The sequence below is a fragment of the Telopea speciosissima genome, chromosome 5 (assembly GCF_018873765.1).
Source record: "Telopea speciosissima isolate NSW1024214 ecotype Mountain lineage chromosome 5, Tspe_v1, whole genome shotgun sequence".
NCBI lineage: Eukaryota > Viridiplantae > Streptophyta > Magnoliopsida > Proteales > Proteaceae > Telopea > Telopea speciosissima.
Window position 1 is genome coordinate 59208078 of NC_057920.1, and position 22067 is coordinate 59230144.

General features: G+C 39.6%; 2 protein-coding genes across 2 annotated transcripts; one reads left to right on the plus strand and one right to left on the minus strand.

The window, feature by feature from the left end:
- The first annotated feature begins 997 nt into the window (after positions 1 to 997).
- On the plus strand, positions 998 to 1806 carry LOC122660986 (ethylene-responsive transcription factor ERF008-like). The gene has a single exon (XM_043856262.1). It carries the CDS (start codon positions 1071 to 1073, stop codon positions 1518 to 1520), a length of 450 nt encoding a protein of 149 aa, XP_043712197.1. The 5' UTR covers positions 998 to 1070; the 3' UTR covers positions 1521 to 1806.
- Positions 1807 to 4673: 2867 nt separating this feature from the next.
- On the minus strand, positions 4674 to 20636 carry LOC122662698 (CBS domain-containing protein CBSX1, chloroplastic-like). The gene is made up of 8 exons (XM_043858401.1): positions 20315 to 20636; positions 19303 to 19390; positions 19158 to 19222; positions 14992 to 15040; positions 8775 to 8827; positions 5157 to 5272; positions 4927 to 4984; positions 4674 to 4812 (listed from the first exon to the last, which is right to left on the minus strand). Exons 1-8 carry the CDS (start codon positions 20549 to 20551, stop codon positions 4738 to 4740), a joined length of 741 nt encoding a protein of 246 aa, XP_043714336.1. The 5' UTR covers positions 20552 to 20636; the 3' UTR covers positions 4674 to 4737.
- Between the last annotated feature and the right edge of the window lie 1431 nt (positions 20637 to 22067).

Below are 22067 nucleotides of genomic sequence, written 5' to 3' on the forward strand. Positions count from 1 at the left end.
GCGTTTTTGCTAACAAAGGTCATAACTCATAAAAGCCTCCTGCCTTGGATTTGGATCCTCTACGGGTTGGAGTTGAACGGTCATCGTGTTGCTCTCAATTCACAAGCCACCATATGGATTTGATGCCAATCCAATGGTTGGTAGACAACAACCTGACATTTTTTGAATTTTGAATTTTGAATTGAGTTCTCTACCAACCATTGAATTTGCATCAAATTCACATGACGGTCTGTGAGTTAAGCACAACACGATGGCTGCTCAACCCCAGGCCGAGGATCCAAATCTCCAATTGTTTGGCTCGTTTATCGTGTTCTCTCAACAACAACCCAAACCAACCCAACCCAACCTAACCAAACCCAACCAATGTTTGAAATTTCTTTCCCAATCTAATCCTCCACTTGTCTTTATTTTATTTAGCGGTGGGTCTCTTTTTTGAGATCCACTTGTCCATTCCTCAAAAATAACTACAACAACACCTCTCTCTCTCTCTAACTGAACCGTTGTCTCGTGTTTCAATAGTAATCTATTTATTTATTTTAATACCTCATGGTCTCTCTCTCTCTCAGAATCAAGAGAAGAAGAGAGATGTGTCGGCGACGTTTGGATTTTCTTTAAACAGGAGACAACGTGGTAGCCGACCCAATTCAAGGCTCAAGAAATGCATGCTTCCCTCACTACTACTTATCTGTATTTCACCATTTTTTAATCTCTCCCAATTCTCTCTCGTTCTCTTTTTATATATATATTTTATCTACTACCCACAAACCTCCAATTTTTCCACGGGTTGATTGATTGGATTTCGATTCATCACATAGATGAATCCATAAATGACTTCTTTTCCTTCAGTTTTTCCTCCACCACCCACACCCCTGCTCTGTTTTCTTCCTTGTTCTTCCTCTCCGTATGTATATTAGTATAGATACATGAAACTTCAAATTTTCCTCAATTAAAGGCTACCCATGTAATATCTTTGCTTCTTCTTTCTGGGTTTTGATTGAGAAGAGAGTTTTCTTCTCTTCTTCTGGTGTTTTTGGGTGAGATTGAAAACAGGGAAGAACAGAGTTTTGGATATGGAAGGTGGGTGTTTTACGACTTCAGAGTCTGCTTGTACTGCAACTTCGCGTAAAGGGCCGCAGAGAGAGAAGAAGCCTTACAGAGGTATAAGGATGAGAAAGTGGGGGAAGTGGGTAGCGGAAATCAGAGAACCAAACAAGAGATCAAGGATATGGCTTGGTTCTTACTCTACGCCCATGGCTGCTGCTCGTGCTTATGATACGGCTGTTTTCTATTTGAGGGGGCCTTCTGCTCGTCTCAATTTCCCAGAATTCTTAGTTGCAGAGGATGAGCTTCATGACATGTCTGCTGCGTCTATAAGGAAGAAAGCAACAGAGGTTGGAGCTAGAGTTGATGCCCTTGAGACTGGGTTGATCGGTTCCCAATTCAATTCTTGCAAGAAATCGTCAAACAAGAAGCCTGACTTGAACCAGAAACCAAATCCTGAGAGCTCTGATGAAGATTGAAGAGCAACCCAGCCCAACCCTGCCCTTTTTTTGAAACCTCTGTTTCTATATTTTTGTTTGTTAATAGGATGTAATCCAGATGGTTGACCAAGCATGAAACAGAGCTGTATCTGATCTAACCCTTAAGAAGGGAGAGAGAGAAAAAAAATCAACCAGAATTCAGAAAACTGTCACGGATATCAAAGAAAGAATCAGTTCCAATAGGAAGAAACAACATCAATCCTTTCCTCTCTGTATAGCTTTTCAAATCAGTTTTAAGGTTTTTCTATTTCTTCTTTTTCTTTTTTTGCTTTTTTTTTTTTTTTATGGGAATTCGTTTAATCTTTTATCTTCTTTCTGTGATTCTGTTAATGGGTTTTTTCAGTTGAGAAGAGGGAATAGATAGGAAACGAGAAAGGAAGAGATAAAAGGATAAGATTAGTTGGGTATTCTTTCTTCTTTCTGTTTAAAGCTGTTGCTTGTGGATGACCTGCTTGTGGACTCCAGAGAGAGAGAGAGAGGTATTTGTGTTTGTGGTCCTCCACCTAAAACAACAATCAAGATAATCAAAGAGAGAAAAGAGGGAGGAAAAGGTCAATATCACCGTCCCAGTCATGGATGAGTAAATATGGAGTTTTCAAGAAGGTCTCTTCTGCATTTATATCTGATGGACGCAACAAGCAAGCAATGTAACTTGTAATATTATGTCTTCTCTGACTTCCTCCACCGAAAGAAGGAAAGAAAAAGAGATATACTTTGTGGGTTTTATCAGTTCTTTATGATCAATCAATCTAAAGAAGTCTTACAATGTTACCAAATCCAATTAAATTGTACACATGACCAGAAACACTGAGTCTTCTTTTTCTTTGGGCGGTTGAGGGTTCTTTCCTACTTTTCTTTCTCACAACGAATCCAATTTAGGTGAAAGATTTTAAAAAAATAAAAAGAAAACCTGCTGCGGGTGAAAGATTTTAAAAAAATAGAGAGAAAACCTGCTGTGGCTGCATGAGTGCGCTAGTCCCAATCCCAACCAATTTTTGAAATTTCACTGTTCAGAGTTTTTTGGGGTGGTTGTGATGTTATTATTTGCTTTCTGTGGTGTCGGTTGGCAAGGAAGAAAGTTGGCCAACGTTTGGTATATTTAATCGTTTATGTGTCTTGCCAATGAGTGGCTTAAAGCTTTGCCCCACTGGTCCTAGGCACACGCACAATGCTCCTCCAATGTCCTCAAAATCTACTTTTGAAATCAAGTTCGGTATTTGTCTCAAGGGTTCGAAAGATAGCAATTTTGATGAACAGTAATACTTAGGGATTTAAAAGAATTCGAATCCGTCCAAAACTAATCGGATACGAATATGATAATCCCCCTATCCGATCGATTATTATCCGATTCGTTTAGCAATCCGACGGTAATAAAATATTTGAAGTATAACTCTCTGTTTGTTTATCCTTTTATGTTACCTCATTGGATTTTGTTATCTTATTGTTATAAATTTATAAGTTAAGATAATGTGATTCTTTTTCTAGATTTGCTATTGGTTTATACATATTGTTTTATGCAATGTGATACATGGAATTACATATCTATTAAAAAATCAAAAGTAAAAAACGTAAAAGAATAAAAGATTAAGAAAAGTAGAAGAAAGGATAATTACTGAACTCTTAAGTCTCAACCCTAAACCTCATCATAAAAATGATAAATATGTCAACACATAGTCGAAAAATCGTATTAAATCCATATTCACATCCATTTAGGAAAACCTATATTAAAAAAATCACTATCCAAAAATTATCCGAATCCGTCTGAAAACCGATGGGATATTATCCGAATCCGTCCGAATATAATAGGATACGAATATGATAATGCCACTACCCGACCGAATTCGATCCGTTTACATCCCTAGTAGTACTTCACAAACAGGGTTTAAAAAAACCGGGATCGGATCAACCGGCTTTTGGCCGGCCAATCCCCTTCTAAAAATAAATTAGGGTAATCCAAAGAATGAATTGATTGATACCGATCCTAATTCTGGGTTTTAAAACCAACAAAGGACCGACACTTCGTTCTAAATCAATGAACAGTAAAAAATCTGAATATAAATGACACAATGAGACTTCAGATTCAGAGCAAAGGACCCAGATGCTTTCACCAAAACCAAAAGGAATAAAAACAAGGGGAGCTGAAACTAAAAATGGCTGTTAAGGTGTGGTTGGCTAGGCAAAACAATGAAGACAAGGAGTCCACATTGATAGAGATAAGCAGAAGTACATCCCCCCCCATAATCACAATATATACCATTAGCAAAATTGGTAGACCCCGGGACCCCAGCTTAGTGACAATACATATCTTGTTTCTTCCACAAATGCTCCTCTAAACACTCTTAATGACGGTATGAATAGACATTTATGGAAGCAAATGAACACGTCACCACAAGCGAAGATCCGGGTTCATTTTTAATGTAAAAAGGCCAAGAACCGTAAGTGAAGCATTCTGTTTTAAGTTTTTAAACCAATTATAAACATTTGTAAAGCTCTACTTTAACAAGAAACCTTGGCCTATACCTCCCCAGAAAATTTGAACCCCACCTGTTCTACAAGATTGAAGCATAGACAGAATCATCATATCATACTACCACATAACAGATTATTTGGGCCAACCAAAGAAGCTTATTAATTAGAACCTCACAGCAATATGGACCATTTAAAAATGGCCTTTTGTGAACGTGACAGTTCCATAACACTACATGAGAAGCAAACCGCCAGCAAAGGTTTTCATGGTAAACAAACTCAAGTAAGAAAACTGTAAAGGAAATGTTGAGATACAATCAGTGATATTTATTCAAGCCCTCACTATCTAAAAGCACTAAGCATCTAAGATAAAGGATAAAGGTCCATCCCCCACCAACATACAGTGACTAATTTTGATAACCATTGACACCCTCCCTCTCTCCCTCTCTAATTTTGATAACAATTGACACCCTATCTCTCTCTCTCTCTCTCTCTCTAATAGATATAGAAAATCCCATAGAATATATATTAACTAAAGATTATTCACAGATAAAGAACCCTGCAATATATGTAAAGAGGTAAATAGTAGAAGAGCCATTGAACTGCCGTCTGTTAGAGTGCCTTACTTGGCCCAACAAATTCCTTTGGGAAAGCAACCCGGATGAAGGCCAGAGATTCTTCAGTAACCTGCCAGGGTGGTTCACCTCAAAATACCTTCCTAGCAAGGGGTTTATTCCGTCCTTTCACTGGCACGTTTTATCTGAAGGGCAGCTCTAACAACATTTCCTCGTGTAATAATTCCAATCTAGGGATTTTTTTTAGGGGGGGGGGGGTGTTTAAAAAATGAAAGCCATTCAGAAATTAGCAAAGAAATAGGGAAAACAATGTGTTCTTAATAAAAGCATTCAGGATGCCTCACCAGCTTGCCATCACTATCAACAACTGGAAGTCGACGGTACTTCGTTTCAAGTAACAATCTGACATGCAGAAACGAGAAAGAAATTAAGTTTCATGACTCCAAGTAAAATGATTACAGCTATTTGAAATCCAAACCACCATAGGGGGAAAATTTTATTGGGGTGATAATATGAGATGTGCCACCCTTGGGGGGCTGGTGGAGGGTGGGCACCATAAGTTGAAGAAAAGAACCTAGCAACATCTTCAAGGTTGGTAGTTTCACGAACAACAAGTGGGGCAGGTGTCATCACATCACCAATAACCTTCCCATTGGTCTTGCTGAGCAACTTTTGTAATGAGTTGAATGTCTGATAACAAGTACAAAGAATTAGAGATACCAGCAGTGGGTAACAAAAAATTCCAAGCCACAAATTCATAGATAGACTAACCCCAAATGAGACAGCATGTAGTGCACAGAAATAATGTGCAACAAAATATATCAGAGCCACATGAAGTTCAGAAATGCACCATTTGAAGGAAATCCCCATGTGGAATCTAAGACTATATAACCCATTTGAATAATTGCATCATTTAGATAAAGAAGATGAAGTTGCACAAATTCTCCATTGTGTAATCTCGTCTGCATGCAGATGCATTAAAGCAATTCATGGGTTGCCATGTAAGTGAGCAAAAAATACGTGGTTCTAAGTTTCCATAAGATTTTGAAGTACTCCATTAAATTAATGGTCCTGAGATATCGTGGACCCTTACATATCGCGGTAGTGGTATTGGTCTATGCCATATGATGGTAGTAGTGTTAGACTAGACTTGCGTATTAGGTGTTGGTGTAATTTGGTAATTACCATGTCTAGGTAGTTACCTATATTGTTTATGTTTCATTGCTCAATGTAATTCCTTTTTGGATTATATTTAGAGTATTATAAATAAAGCACAATGTACCAGAGATATATAACTCTCTGAATCTATCGCTGGTTCAGTTCCTTATCTTCTTCTCTAGTTTTCTGTTTCTCTCAAAGCTCTACAAGTTACATGGTAAAAGAGCTCTCATAAGTCAGGATTTCTTCATCTCGATTCTGGTTTGAGAGTCCCTTCTGGACTGTGGGATTGATTGCAGCAACCTACGCTGCCTACGGTGATTGAAGGCTCTAGTTACTGATTATATGAAGCATAACTAAGCTTTTATGTATCTGATATGTTTTCCATGGGGTTTTTCATCACTCCATCTCAGGTTCAAGATATTTAGAAGGTTGCAGCAAGTATGATCCGCAGATTCCTCCTTGCGGAAAGTATGTTCTGAAGTGTACATTATCTGCAATTACCCTACTATCAGCCAGCAATCTTATCTCAAACTTTGGGGTTTCATTACCTCTCATAGTAAGTTCCTCTGCCCTTAGTATTGGGCTGATCAGATGACTGATTTTTGGAGTTGAAGTTCTCTTATCATGACCTGAGGCACTCTGTTTTTGGAGTTTTATTTATAGCATTTTGTTCTAATCTACCCTACCGCCATATGTAAGGGTCCAATATGGGTCCACTATATCTCTAGGACCATTAATTTAACATACTCCATGCAATTTCCATATTTTTAAGCTTCAAAGTATATTTCAAACTATATAGCATACTCTAGAATTGTTTAACATCCACCCATCAGCCCTCATTTCAGTATCTTCAATTATTGGAAACAGTACAATTAATGATGTTAAAATTTTAATGTGTGAAAAACTAGTATGTAAACCAGTAGGCCTATTAGTTACATAATGCCACTACGTTCCAGTAGACACCCTTTTTGGGATAAGCCAATAAAGGACCAATACGTATGATATGATAGTGCAGCTTGCAACTTTAGTACATTGACCCACCCGAGTAGGTAGAGAGCCCACAGTGCAGCTGCAATCCACACCATTGTCATATCACACATACATTGGGAAAGCACTAACCTATTAAGAAAAGGAGAAAGGCCATTTATACTATACTAGGCCCAGTGCTCAATCCAGAAACCAGGTTAGTGATGGTTATAAAATGTCCTACCATTTCTTTCTCCCCAGATGCTCCACAAAGTTGACAGAAATAATTATTTCTACAATTAGTTACTTATTTCTAGAGAAAACATGACCTTTTCCAGCCAAATCTGGATGCCCTTTTGCAGTCATGAATTTTTCCTCTTTTTTTTTGTTGTTGGGGGGGGAGGGAAGGGGAGGGGGTTGTTTTGTATGATTTGTGAATGTGTCCATGTTATTTCGGAGATCCACATCTTGCTGCAAGCGAGTAGCACAGCCCCAACAAACACCCTTCCCAATCCCATGATACATGTTTGTTTGTTGTAGCGACATCAGTGCTTATCTTCTCTTTCAAGACTTCAAAGTCTTCATTGAAAATTTTGACAACTCTCCAAGATTTCCGTAGGAATGCAGAAGATTGCATTTTCAAAATCCTTAGAAAACCTGACATTTTCAAACAGAGAATGTCCCTAAAAGTAGAATCCAAAACCCTGAAGTGGGTTCCAAATCCATGTCCATGGTATCACTACTGAAAAGCTTACCACAAAAGAAAGCTAGCATCTTCTGAACAAATCCTCAAATCTATCATGAAATGGCACTTTCTAATTCTAGCAACTAAAAGTCTCCATGATATGGTGAATTCCCACTTTGCAACATTAATTATACACTTTATTCACAACAAAAAAAAGAACAAGAGATAATGCAGAACGATCAAAGGACCTGCTGGTGGTGGGTTATCTTTTAGTATAGAAGGAAAGAGACTGCTAGCAATGGAGCTACAAAGATAGGGAAGAAAGAGAATCGCAAGAATGAGGGGCAGGAGAAGTTGTAGGGAAGAAAGAGAGGAGAGAGAAGGGACAGAGGGAGAGGCAACAACCTCAGTATTAACTACATCAAACTAATTTTCCATTTCAAACTTCTATAAAATCGTGTAGGATTACAACCATATTTATCCATATTTATAAAGACCAAATAAACTGACTTTAGGACTCCTAAACCAAATAAAAAACCATCCCTTCAAGTTACCTAAACGAAAACTAACTTAAACTGATCAAATACTCGCTATAGAAGACTCAATCAACATAAACAACTGACTAACATTAAGACCTAAAATACTTGACTAAAAAGGACTCTTTCTAGACTAAACTAACTTACTTAACAGCGCATGTGACCCACACAATCATATCTATAATACTTAATCTCGTGACCCCAAATATGGGCTTATAAAAGAGGCCCATTATATTATAAACCCAAGGTTTGTAGAACCCAACCATGGGCAATAATAAGTCTTCTGAAATCTGGTTGGCCGAATTGGACAATCATATATAACTGCATCAAGAGATTACACATTTCTATACGTCGTTATGGCTCAATATATCATCTAGAGTAAGAGGCCTTAATTTTTTTTTCTTAAACACAGTTTAATTTCAATTCATTCGGATGGGTCTCTCAGATCAAAAGCTTAAGACTTCACAAGGATGATGTTATACATAGTGTTCCTCTTTGGGTTCATGCTATCCTACTAATGTGATACCACTTTTTGCATATTAGCAAACCTAATACCAGTACAAGCATTACAGATAGACTGATAGAGGTCTATGATGACTAGTGAGTGCTATGGATAACAACATCTCAGTATTTTCTTCAGGCATTCTTAAGAATTTTAATTCACTATAGGTTGCATGCTGCATCACTTTGCAGCTGGGAAAAATTAGAACCCAAACTTCTTTCACTTCCTTAGCAGAAGCATAAGGAACATAGAAATATCAAATGTGGATCATTTACGGTTAAGTTCTATTGAATTCTAATTAACAACAATAAATTAGCAAGCAGAAGGATAGTTCTTACGTACTTTCCAAGTGCTATCAACTTCAGGAAACATGCTTGTATCAGCTATTCCGCTACCTAAATGAAAAACATAGGCAAATAAGTAATAGTCTGGATTCACAACTAAAATAAAAGTTTCCGAGCACAATAGATCTCTCCTTTCCATGGATTGCTTCCAAAGCAACCAAACATATGTGACCAATGCTTAACCAAACGAAGGTTACAAATACTTCCAATCTCCTATTGTTTTTTTCTTACTTCACTGATTTACAGCATCAACAACATCAAATAAAGGCACCAATTTATCTCCTATCTTTTCTTCTTTTTTTCTCTCCTCCCCCCCCCCCCCCCACACCCCCCACGCCTCACCCCTCACCCCTCACCCCTCACCCCTCTTTCTTTTTATGAATCATTCTATCTCCTTTACTCTCCCATTATGAACAAATGAAAATGGTTTATTAACAACTCTTCAATTTGAAATGGAAACACAAAGTGTGAATCAGTTGTAAGCAAGAACCAACCTTTATGGTATTCTATGAAACGGGCAACCATATCAAGGACAAACACCTTAAATGACAATAATTTGTCTCCAGTTCATCATCTAGATCTAAGAATAGAAGGCACAAGTGCCCCATGTCTGTTTCAGATTAATTACCACAATATTCTTGCTGAATTTTCCTTTAGTTGTCTGAGGAAATCTGTCAAGAGGAGCAGTTACATTTTCATCACCATACAATATGGCTCCACTTGTATGCAAGTGTCTTTGTGGTAAAACAAAAATTAGGAACAACTATTTATGCTCATTATTGTTATAGATAGGGATTCTAGTTGATAATTAGCATGCATGTACTCCTATTTTTCAGGAAAAAAAGACGTAGTTCAGAATGACATTTGTCAACTTCGTGAAAACAAGAGCATTATAATACTAGTCCTCAATTGAGCACTTATCCATGCTCTAGTGCTAAGGGATCTCTAGGCATAATTTAGGGCTAACTTTCCTGGGAAAAAAAAAAAAAAAGAACTATTATAATATCAGAAATTAGTTAATCAGACCAAAGGTAGAAGAAGAAGAGAAGGAATCTACGCAATTTCAATGGAGGAAGGGACCTGCGGTAGAACTGAATGTTCTATCGCAGGTCAGCCAAGGATATATTAATCACACAATAAGAAAATACTGTTAGGACAGAACTGCCCCTACATAAACCGACACAATGAAAGACTTAAATAAACAAAGGGAAAAGATTTCCTCATCTCAAGAATGAGAGATCTAATCCACATCAACTCCGCAGTGGTATGGGCCATAGCTCTATACTCTGCTTCAGCACTAGATCTGGCAACAGTGGTCAATTTCTTGCTTTGCCATGTAACCAGATTTCCTCCAACGAACGTACAATAACCTATAGTAGATCAACGGTCACTAGCCAAACCTACCCAATCTGCATCTGAGTAGGCAACAAGCTCCATACGTTTATTTGGGCGATAAATCAGCCCCTTCTTGGGGGCTCCCTTCAAGTACCGAAGAATCCAAATGGCTGCATCCCAATGAGACTTACATGGGGATTGCATGAACTGGCTGAGAACCCCAACAGCATAAGATATATCTGGTCTAGTGACAGTCAAATATAACAACTTTCCAATTAAGCTTCTGTAGGAGTGAATGTCCTTAAGACTCTCACCATCATCAGAGCCAAACTTGTGAAACTTGTGAAACTTGTGATTAGGATCTATAGGAATATCAACTAGTTTTGCACCAAACATACCAGTTTCAATCAAGAGGTCTAACACATACTTTCTTTGGGACAGGCTGATTCCCTTGTTACTTCTGATAACCTCAATCCCAAGGAAGTAGTGAGGCTGGCCCAAATCTTTAGTCTGAAAATGTTGCTGCAAATAATTTTTCACCTCCTTGATCGCACTCTCATCATTCCTTGGCACAATGATGTCATCAACATAAACAACAAGAACAACCAATTTCTGTCCTTGGCGGCAAACAAATACAGAATGGTCTGAGAAGCACTGAGAAAAACCAAAACCAGTCACAATGGAACTAAACTTCTCGAATCATGCTCTGGGAGACTGTTTCAGCCCATAAATGGCCTTGTGCAATCTACACACACGTCCACTAGTCTCCCCCTGAGCAACATACCCAGGAGGTTGCTCCATATAGACCTCTTCGAGTAAGTCACCATAAAGAAAAGCATTTTTACTGTCCAACTGGTACAAGGGCCAATCACAATTTACAGCCATAGAAATAATGAGGCGAACAGAATTCAGCCTAGCCACAGGAGATAAAGTCTCAAAATAATCAATACCATAGGTCTAAGTGTATCCCTTAGCAACAAAGTGGGCTTTTAGCCTCTCAATAGACCCATCAGAATGATACTTAATAGTGTACACCCACCAACACTTTACCAGGTCTTTACCAGGAGGTAAAACCACCAACTCCCATGTATGGCGAGTCAATAAGGCATCCATTTCCACATCCATGGATTGCTTCCAAGCAGGGATAGCAAGAGCCTCAGTAAGTGAACAAGGAAGTAGCAAGGCTAAGATAACAGGATGGGAGATGAGACACAGAAACAAATTGCTCAATGGGATAGGCAACTAAAGATTTTTGAGTACATGAGCGTTTACCTTTCTGAGTGGCAATAGGTAAGTCATCAGGATACCGGATCAACTGTAAGTCAGGAAGAGCAGGTAAGCAAGGATCTCCACCAAAGGCTGAGGACAGTACAGGAAGCGATGTAGATGGACCAGTATTATATGTACGGACCTGCCCAATATGCCTCCTGCGCCGATACACCTGTAGTGGAGAAGTGGATGTGGGGACAACAGTAGGAACGGGAGGAGGGTCAAACACCACTAACGGATCACTAGGTACGAAAAGTTGATCAGAAAAATAAAATGTACCTTCAAAGAAGGTTACATCCGCACTAACAAATTGCCTTCGAGTCAGAGGGTCATAACACCTATACCCCTTTTGAGTCCGAGAATAACCCAAAAATATGCACTTGGTTAACTGAGGGTCCAATTTATCACCAGGAAAATGAAGGTTAGGAACAAAACAGACACACCCAAAAACTCCAGGAGGCAAGCTGAAAATCGAAACACCAGGGAATAAAATCGAAAACGGAGATTTATCGGCAAGGACAGACGAAGGCATACGGTTAATCAAAAAACAAGCAGTAAGAACTGCATCAGACCAAAAATGTTTGGGCACTTGCATATGCAGCATGAGTACCCAGGCAACCTCAAAGTAAATGACTATTTTTCCATTCCGCTACCCCATTTTGTTGAGTATAGGAACAACTAGTTTGATGAATCATTCCGTTAGCAACACAAAAAAAAAGATATCTCAGTTTGTACAAATTCCAACGCATTATCAGACCGAAAAATCTTAATAAAAGTATTAAATTGGGTCTTTATTTCATTGCAAAAACTTTGAAATACATGTAAAAATTCAGACCGGTCCTTCAAAAGATACAATCATGTAGTTCGAGAATTGTCATCCACAAAAGTGACAAAATACCGAAAACCATGTCTATTACTTGCACGACAAGGACCCCACACATCACTATGTACTAAAGAAAATAAGGATGTACTACAGGGCATAGAACGAGATGGATAAGTAGCACGATGATGCTTACCCAACTCGTAGCCCTCACACTCTAACCTATCTAAAGACTTAAACTGTGGAAATAAAATCTTTAATCTAGACAAAGACAAATGTCCTAGACTGCAGTGCCATCGAAAAGGGGACTCTCTACCAACAGTAATAGCGACCGCTGAAGCAAATGGAGCAGCACCATTCAGATAAGATAGTCCATCTTTCTCACACCCTCCACCAATCGTCTTCCTCGTGTGAAGATCCTGAAAAATACAGTGAGAAGGGAATAAAGTTACTGAGCAGTTCAAATTTTTAGTAAGTTGACTAACGGAAAGAAGACTTAATGGAAATTGGGGAACATGTAATACAGAGGAAAGAGAAAGGGTTAGAATTAAGACAAATAGTGCCATGCCCAGTAACAGGAGTGGTGGAACCATTGGCCACAATAACAACAGGAGTGTGAAAGTTAGATGAAGTAGACCTAAAAATGGAAGGCTTACCAATCATGTGAGCAGAAGCCCCCGAATCTATGATCCAGGGTGTGGAAGTAGTGGAAAAGAAGGCAGCAGGTGTACCTGTATGGGCCAATGTGGCAGCGGAGGTGGATGAACCAGAAGTGGAAGTGGATGTCTCAAGACTCTTGATACGGCGCATCAACCGCTGCATCTCATCACGAAGGTTAGTGGATGCATATCCCACGGCTGAACCAGATTTAGTGTCGCTAGGTGTAACAAAATCATAACCATCTTCAAGAGCCGCATGATTAGCCAAGTTTTGAGCCCATTCAGGCTTCCCATGCTTGGACCAGCAAGTATCAACAGTATGATTAGTCTTCCCACAATAAGTACACAGCCGGGCAGCCTTGTCAATATGCTGTCCACCAAAACCACAACCACCAAATCCTCGTCCTCCCCCTGAACCATGGCCTCCAGTAGTAGTAAAAGTAGAATTTTCCTCGGGAGTGGTGTCAGGTTTGGAACTAGGGGAAACAATGCACTGCAGCCTAGAGTAGGTGTCATTCAAAATAGGGACAGATTCACCAACAAGTAGATGCCCTTTGACATTCTTCAAACTAGGATTCAAACCAGCCAAGAACTTGGATACAAAAAACTCATTTCTTTGGGTCTTCAACTTCTCAATATCAATAGTAAGCAGCTGGAACATATTTAATTCTTCCATCATGCCCTTGAAAGTACTGTAATACTCGCGAAGAGATTTGTCTGATTGCTAAAATTGGAATAACTTCTCATAGAGGTCAAAGATACGTGTCATACTCTTCTCTTGAGAGTACGTCTCCTTTAGGTCACCCAAACTCCCTTGGTAATGGTGTGGAACATGACATTGGCAGCAATATCTGGCTCCATGCTGTTCCATAACCAAATCAAGATAATAGCATTCTCCTTCATCCAGGTACTGTAATCCTTAGAATCTGTTGGGAGGAGGATCAGAAGTGATGTAGCTAAGTTTGTCCTTAGCTATAATGTAGACACGGACAGCTTGTGCCCAAAGCAAATAGTTGGAATTACCCTTCAATTTAATGGAAGTGATCTGAACATTAACAGTATCATGGGGAGTCTTTGAATCAGCCATAGTAGAACCCTCACTTCAAGAATCGATAATGGGGACAAGCTAAGCCAAGGGGCAGCAATCGACTTGGAAGAAACAGAATGGAATAGCAGCAATAAACCAACCTTCAAAGGATGAAAAAAGAGTGCAATCGGCAGCAAAGAAGCCAGCCAACCAGTAGTAACCAACCAGCAACACACAACCAGAGGCAGCTAGCCAACAAGAAAAAGTCGATGTCAAGGCTTTCAAATATGCAGCAAAAATAGTGCACTGCAGTAGCAATCGACCATAATAAATAGTTCAAAAAAAACACACAGCTTCAACAACCAGCTTCCCACATGAGATCGATAGGTGTCAAGGTTTTCTCTGGAGATCGATTCTTCCAACATTGATTGTGGTTGATGTAAACATCCAATCAGCAACTAGTAGCAGGTAGATAGTAATAAAATCACTCCATTAATTATTGATAGGAGTGGAATTAAACCATAGTGGAAGCAGCTATGGGTGGCTGCACACCACAAGGGGAAATCAAGAAGGAGAGATCAGCAGAAAATCAAGGGGAAACTCCAATCTGATTAAGAGTGCTCCGATACCATGTTATAATATCAGAAATTAGTTAATCAGACCAGAGGTAGAAGAAGAAGAAGAGATGGAATCCACGCAAATCCCAATGGAGGAAGGGACCTGCGGTAGAACTGAATGTTCTGTCGCAGGTCAGCCAAGGATATATTAATAACACAATAAGAAAATACTGTTAGGACAGAACTGCCCCTACATAAACCGACACAATGAAAGACTAAAATAAACAAAGAGAAAAGACATATCTGCCCCTATAAACACATATTTCAACAAAAACTAATATACATTCAAACATGGGCTATGAAAAAATAAAGATTCAAGTCAAGAAAGGTAGCATTAAGTTGAAAGTTTCCCACATCAACTTGTATTAAAGACTTCAATGAAGAGTTACTGTTACTCAAAAAGAATTTCAATGATGTGGTCCAGGAGTAAGATTTTCCTCTGCTTAATAGAAATGACCAGGTCGGTTATAGCTTTGAAATTTGGAAACCTGATATGGAGTCCAGTGCTAGCAAGTCATAATCCGAAACTACACCAACCTGCAATTGAAAAAAATCTCTGATTAATGTGTTGAAATAAGACAAGGTAATGGACTTTGGTTAGAAACACAGACAAATGACTAGAGATCCCTGAAGAAGGTTATAAATTTATTGATGCAAGAAAATAGAAAACCTGAATGCCAAATAAGAAAGCCCATATTTACTAATCAGCCGGTTTTTTCTTTTCTATAAACTATATACATCAAAGTCGACCAGAATAACTGGTCAGTGCAATCTGTCAATCCAGTTAGAAAACCAAGTAGACCCAGAAAACTGGATGATGTTTAGTCAATTCAAACATTAAATATATGGAAACTGTTTGATCCCTGTCTATGCTGATAAGCTAGAAGCTCATTCTTTGAAAGCACTGTTGTTATGTGAACTTCATTGCCATCAAAAGCTCTGGACAACCAGGATGTGATCCAGAATCGATCAGATCGGATGGCTATGATGGGCCTACAAGTAATGGGATGGGCCCAACGATGGGAGAGAGAAACGAGAGGGAGGAATAAGAAAGAAAAGAGAGAAAATCCCTTACCAAAGAAAAGGAGAGAGAAAAACTTCAGCCATCGCTGACAATAAACCAAATCAATTCATTCAATTTCACTGTGGGGGGCTTTGATTACATTCTTTATATAGAAACTAAAATAAAATATCCTAGATTGAATCAACTACTAAGACTTTGCTAACCAGACAATTAAGTAGGAGACTAACATTCCTACACTAACTTAAAGACTAACAACTTAGGATAAGATTGATCCCTACAATATCCACTAAAAAAATAAGAATTTTCGTGCACCCACTTACAACCCCACTTTTGGGACTTATATTTCAGCCCATTACAAAAATAAACACTAAAAATTTGTGAATACCGGATCAAACTAAGAGGGGGGTGAATCAGTTCCCTTAATTTTGACGACTTCTGCAAATCACACAGTCGCTTACAATCTCACTTTGCACCATCAGAATGTGGCCAGGTCTACCAAGACTGTAAACCCACTCTGCAAAACAGGGATTAGTCTCCAACAACTAACAGAAGACAGAGACACGATATACGTGGTTCACCTCACAGTATGTGAAGGCTACGTCCATGGAGCAATAACCCTCGGGGTTTCGTAAATACCCAACACTCAACTCCAGTACAATTAGCCGCCCCAACGGCTAGGACACCCCTTACCCTGCTTCAACCTCTCACCTCAGTGAGAGCAAGGACTTCAATCCACAATACAAAACGGCCTCAAACTTACAATCAATCAACCCAATTAACAGATTTCAATCACAAACCCAACCCATAACAAGAATAGAAAAATAAACCTAGAACATAGAAGCAATGGTTTGTGAACATGTTTACCTTCTCAAAGCTGAACTCCCAACTCCAAATGAATGATGTGAGATCTTCAATAGAACGTATCAAGCACTCGAATTCATCACCAATAACCAAACCGATGGTCTTTGTCGATTTCCTTCGCGCCTATGCTTTCAAATCACGCCGGAATGGTAGAAGATGACTTTCCTCATTTTTTCTTCTTCTCTAGGGCTCCAGATGCATTTTTTGTCCTCCCAAGAGAATATATATATAATATCCAAAAAGATTCCCTCCGGACCAATAAGAAGGAAGCAAAAAACGCATGCCCAATACACCCTACTGACCAACTGATGACTGCAACTGCCAAATCCTTGTTGCCACCAATGACAACACTGCACTGCCACCACTACATGCGCCAAGAGCACTAACAAAACTAATGCCCAACCAAAACTTATACCAAAACCTGGCCCAAATTTAAACCAAGTCTTAAATCGGATCTGCATTATGATGGGGGACTCTGAATTTGCACTTGGTGCTTCATACTTATAACATTGCTACCAACAGAAATTACTAGCGCAGATGCTTTGCTACTTGGGCTGAAACCACATACTAGAGTCCATACAGGCATAACCTAAAGCTATGTCAAGCTTGTTAAGCATGCTTGGGTGGTAACTGAAAACGGTGGTTGTACCTAACATGAAGAATAGATGGTTGCACAAGTACAGTAGCATGAGAACTTCTACCGTAATCTCTATCTTCACTGCTATAATTGCAAACTACTTCCCCGTGTTTCTGGCTGCATTGGTTTGATTTTCTCATTCTATATAATTAACACTGCTTTGTGCAACAGTTAGTCAGTTAGTGCAGCAACAGTGGAAGGAAGAGGATGTTTCATCATACTTATCATGTTATACCTCCCTTCTTCTAGACTTGTGATTTTCTGAATGAAGCATTTCTTTTCTTTTGTAGCAGTCCTCAACAAGTTTCTAATGAAGGATGGAGGCAGACAAATATGAGCTGATTACTTTCTTATGCAAGGAGAAGCAGATGATACATAACCGTCGCATAGAAAAAAGCCACACAGGGTACTTATCACACACACACACAACAGAGAGAGAGAGAGAGAGAGAGAGAGAGAGAGAGAGAGAACCAAAATTCTGAAATGTGGGCAATTTTATTAGCTGGAAGTTGCTACTGGAGAAAATAGTAAACCTTATTACTGCTGCACAAATGCCAGATCCACACAATTTCTGGTTTCACTCAATTCAGTAAGTCTGTCACTTTCTCTGGTATCCTCAAAATGATGCCAATAATTCTAACATGCATAGCCAACCTCCCCCCCCCCCCCCCCAACCAAACACTCACACACACACACAAAACAGATATTGCTGAGTGTACGATTTAGTACCCACTTGTATGTTCTCCCAGGCCAGAAAGGGTCATCACTGATAAGCTATCCCACTTGTACAGTTCTTTGCTATCCCAAGGACCTCCCTCCCTCTTCCATACTGGGAAGCCATGCAGTTGAGAGAAAGAGACAGGGATCAGCTAAATGCTTGAACAATGGACAATCTTATTTAGCTGGAAGTTGCTATTGGAGAATTAAAAAAAGTGTACCCATTGCACAAGGCTCCTGTCACTGCAGGGTTTGGGGAGGGTCATAATGTACACAGCCTTAACCCCCTGGTTCGCGGAGAGGCTGTTTCCCGACTCGAACCCACAACCACTAGGTCGCAATGGAGCAACCTTACCATTGGCCAAGGTCCGCTATTGGAGAATTACTATACCCTATTCCCAATGCACAAATACAAGAACCACATGATTTTTTTGGCATCACTTCCTCTGGTTTTCTGAGAACAAAGGATTGTCCTGGATCTACACCAAGGTATTGACGGTGATTCTAAAATATCGTAGAACAAAGGATCCAATTTGATAGAATGCAATAGAAAGAAAGACGAGAAACTGGTTAACTACTCCTAACGGTCAAAGCAAGGCCTTTCATTTTAAATTAAATAAATTCAGAATACATCAAATCTCCCCAGGTAGGATTTGAACCAACAACCAAGACAGTGATGAATTGGATAAAAACAGCATCTGGTTTTGGGACTGATGATCACTGAACACCCATTCGGTGCTAGAAACCAACCCCCCCACACACACCCCACTCCACAACAAAAAAAATGTACAACTCCCACTGTTTCATCACGCAAGTTCCTAGAAGCATACTTCCACAGTCCATGGCATAGAGCAACATATTGAGTACCCAGGATATTAAGATTTCAGGATCATGAAAATCAAGTACACCTGACATATACCTAAATATCCAAAAAATTGTCTAAAACAAGCACATCCAAGCTTGCTGCAATTAGTGTCATTGCCATACGGAACATAATTGTCAACATGTCAAAATTCCATGATAGAATTTTGCATCAGTTCTCTCTCCTAGAAGAAGGACATTCTTATATTGAAGGATTGCTGCCCACTGGAAAAGTAACTTTCTACTTTTCGCACAACGCTTTACAAATAACTGAAGTGTGTATGGCAGTTCAATATTAAAGAGTAACGCCCAATTCATTTAGCAGCAGTCCAAATTTTAAAAAACTCCCGACAAAACTAAGTTTGAATGTCAATTACTTATCAAAAATCTTAAATCCCCCTAGGGAAGGGCACTAAATTTAAGCAGAGGTTGAAATATCACTGTTCACACCATACCAATAAGATTCAATGCAGTTAAAATTCCTAGTCCACATGCATATATTAGTTGGGCATATGGATGGAATATTGTTTAAAGATAGCATATGAACTACATACCAATTTCCAGTCATCATCAATCACAGGAAAACCCGTAATCCTGTTCTCAACAAGAGCCTCCAATGCTGTTGACCGAAAGATTGAACATAAGAATATGAAAGAATTGTAGTAGAGTTGATGACATAAGATCGAGGTATCACAATACCTTCATCAACTGTTGTGTTAGCCTTTACGACATGTAAATCCTCTTTTCTGGTCATAAAATCACCTACTGTATATACTCCATTTCTTGGCTGTAGGTCAACATGCAAGGGAAATAAGCAAAAATATGAGTTGGACAATGAGGCAACACAAAATAAAGATGGAAGGTAAGTGAACAGTGCCTCCACACAAAAGCATTCACAACCCAACTAATTAAACATCTTATTGGATGGCCTAAATTTATGTTGATAATGGGAAAGGTTCTCCAAGTGGGTCACTTGCAGAAGCTTCTCCAAGTGGATCAAGAAGAATCTGCAATGTGGCAGCCTAGTTGGCACAGTTCTTTTTTTTTTTTTTTTTTTGAGAAACAAATTTTTGAAGGAAGAAAAGAGGGAAAACAAGAAGAAGCAAAGCCTAGAGCACCATCCAATGTCTCAAACAACTAGGTAACAGCTAAAATCAGGGTTTTATTGTGAACCAAACAAAAGTAAGAAGTTTTAGGTCAACTTCTATTCTACTTCGACCAAATGTTGATGAAAGTATACTTCTACTTGATCAACTATTCAGCATACCCGTAGCTGTCCTACATCATAACGCCTATGAGAAATCAATTCATAAAAATAAAATTATAAATATAGCTAAGGGAGTCCAAGGCAACACATCAGGAAAGAAAAAGAAAAAAAAAAGGGTCCGTATACAAGGAGCTTAGAATGGCGCACGCATTGTAAAGAATAATGATCAAGTCGAATAGCTGAACACGGTGAAGCTAGACATTATTGTATGGTATAATGCGACTCTGTTCCTAACAGAACTCAAGAACTCAAGGGACCAGCTTCAGTTGAGATGTTACATTAAGTTCAACATAATCAATAACATAGCTAAATGGAGTAACAGAGAGAGTTAGCTCAATTATGCAAGCTTAAAATTGATGAATTTGAAGTTTAAACCCTTTCACTCGCTAGAAAATAGAGAATTCGATAAATTAACAAGCAGTGCCAATTGATAAGTCGACATACCGGCACTAAATTGGTCATCAAAACGCTGTTTCCAGAAGTAGCACAGGGCTTGCGAAGGTGAGCAGAGCGGTCGTAGGCATATTGGCGACGAGAGAGGGAAGTAGTAAGAGAAGGAGGGCGAAGGCATGGCGAAGATAGGAGGCAAGGTAGATGATGACGAAGGGTCGAAAAGGATGCGGAAGCAGAGCAGAGCGGGGCAACAACGAGAGCTTCGGAGAGAAGAATTGCGGAATCCATGTGAGGCTGCTCTGCTCTTCTCTGCTTTCGCTCGCTGGTTTCCTACAGACCCTTTTGCGGAGAGATCGATTGGATAGATAGACAGGGAGGAACAGTAACTCCCAGCTTGGACTCTTTGAAGACTTGAACCGACTTTATCTTTGTCCGAAAAACATCCATTTAATTAGAGATTTAATTATTGCATTGAGACTTGAGATTGCGTTAAAAACCCACTCACAGGTCTGGTGCATGGTTTTCAAAACCTGGATCGGAATATCGGATCGAAAACCTGCCCTGTTCTGATTTGATCCGGTTTAATTCAATTTTGACAAAAATAATAAATAAATGAAGGAAAAAAAAAAAACCATTGAAGAGCGTGTAAGATTACCACCCAACCCATCCGTCTATATGCCCCTACACACTTATTGGCCTCCACGCTGGTGTTGGGGCTATAAGACCAAGCAGGGATCTCTTGCCCAATAAATGGGGAAGTGTTTCTTGTGGGAAGTTTGGCCATGTGCGTGTGTGTGTGGGAGCACGGAAGAGTCAACCAGGGCATCATTTCGCATTTGGAGGGGGGGGGGAATCATTTCTCCCCCATGTGTCTAGGCACAAGCACCACACTCCTCCACAAAAACCATTTTCCTTAAATAAATATCGAACTTACAAAAAAATAAAAGGAAGAGAGGGTTGCTAGGCCATGTACCCCTACGCCAACGAGAGGCCAATGGGAGCAGGTGCACAGGCATCTAACAGGGGTGGGTCCACAAGGGCGGGGTGGTCATTTCACCTTCCTGTATTTGGGTGCAAGGGCCATGTGACCTGGCAGCGATCCTAAGCAAAAAATAATAATATAAAATAGGGGGTTCTCTGCCTGGTAGCTTGTACCTTACACCAGCACAAGGGTCAATTACAGCGTGCAAGAGTATCAATATGGATGGGATTATTGTCTTTCATGAGGGCGGGGAGGGGGGACAACCATTATTTTGCCCTGGGTTGTGTATGGGCATGGAGTCTACGCTACCCAATAGTGTTCTTTTTCCCTAATAATAAAATAAAAAACAAGAGAAAAAAATCCATGCTTGGTTGCACCCTCTACGCTCTCACAAAGCACCATGAAATAACGCCCTTGCCCCCTGGATGGATATCGAGGTGTTCTCTCCCATCGGCCCAGATGCTGGTGTAGAGATCATGCGACCAAGCAAAAATCTCTTGCCCAAAAACAATGAACCAAACCATCAGTATTGTTAAAACCGTCCAATTCGAGCAGGGCAGTCTAAGGGTGTCAAAATGAAACCGAAACCGAATACCGAATCGGAACCGACCGTTTACGATCGAACCAAATCGGATCACAAAAAAATGGTGCGATTCTGATTTCACATGTTCTCTATCTGGTTCGGTTCAGTTCAAAACCGGATAACCGTCGGTTAACCGTCAATTTTGAACCGGATAGAACCGGATAGAATCCAAGAGTCCATAACTGTCTAATCCTCTTCTCTTTTACGTTTTACCCTAATTGACTAATCCCTTTACCTTT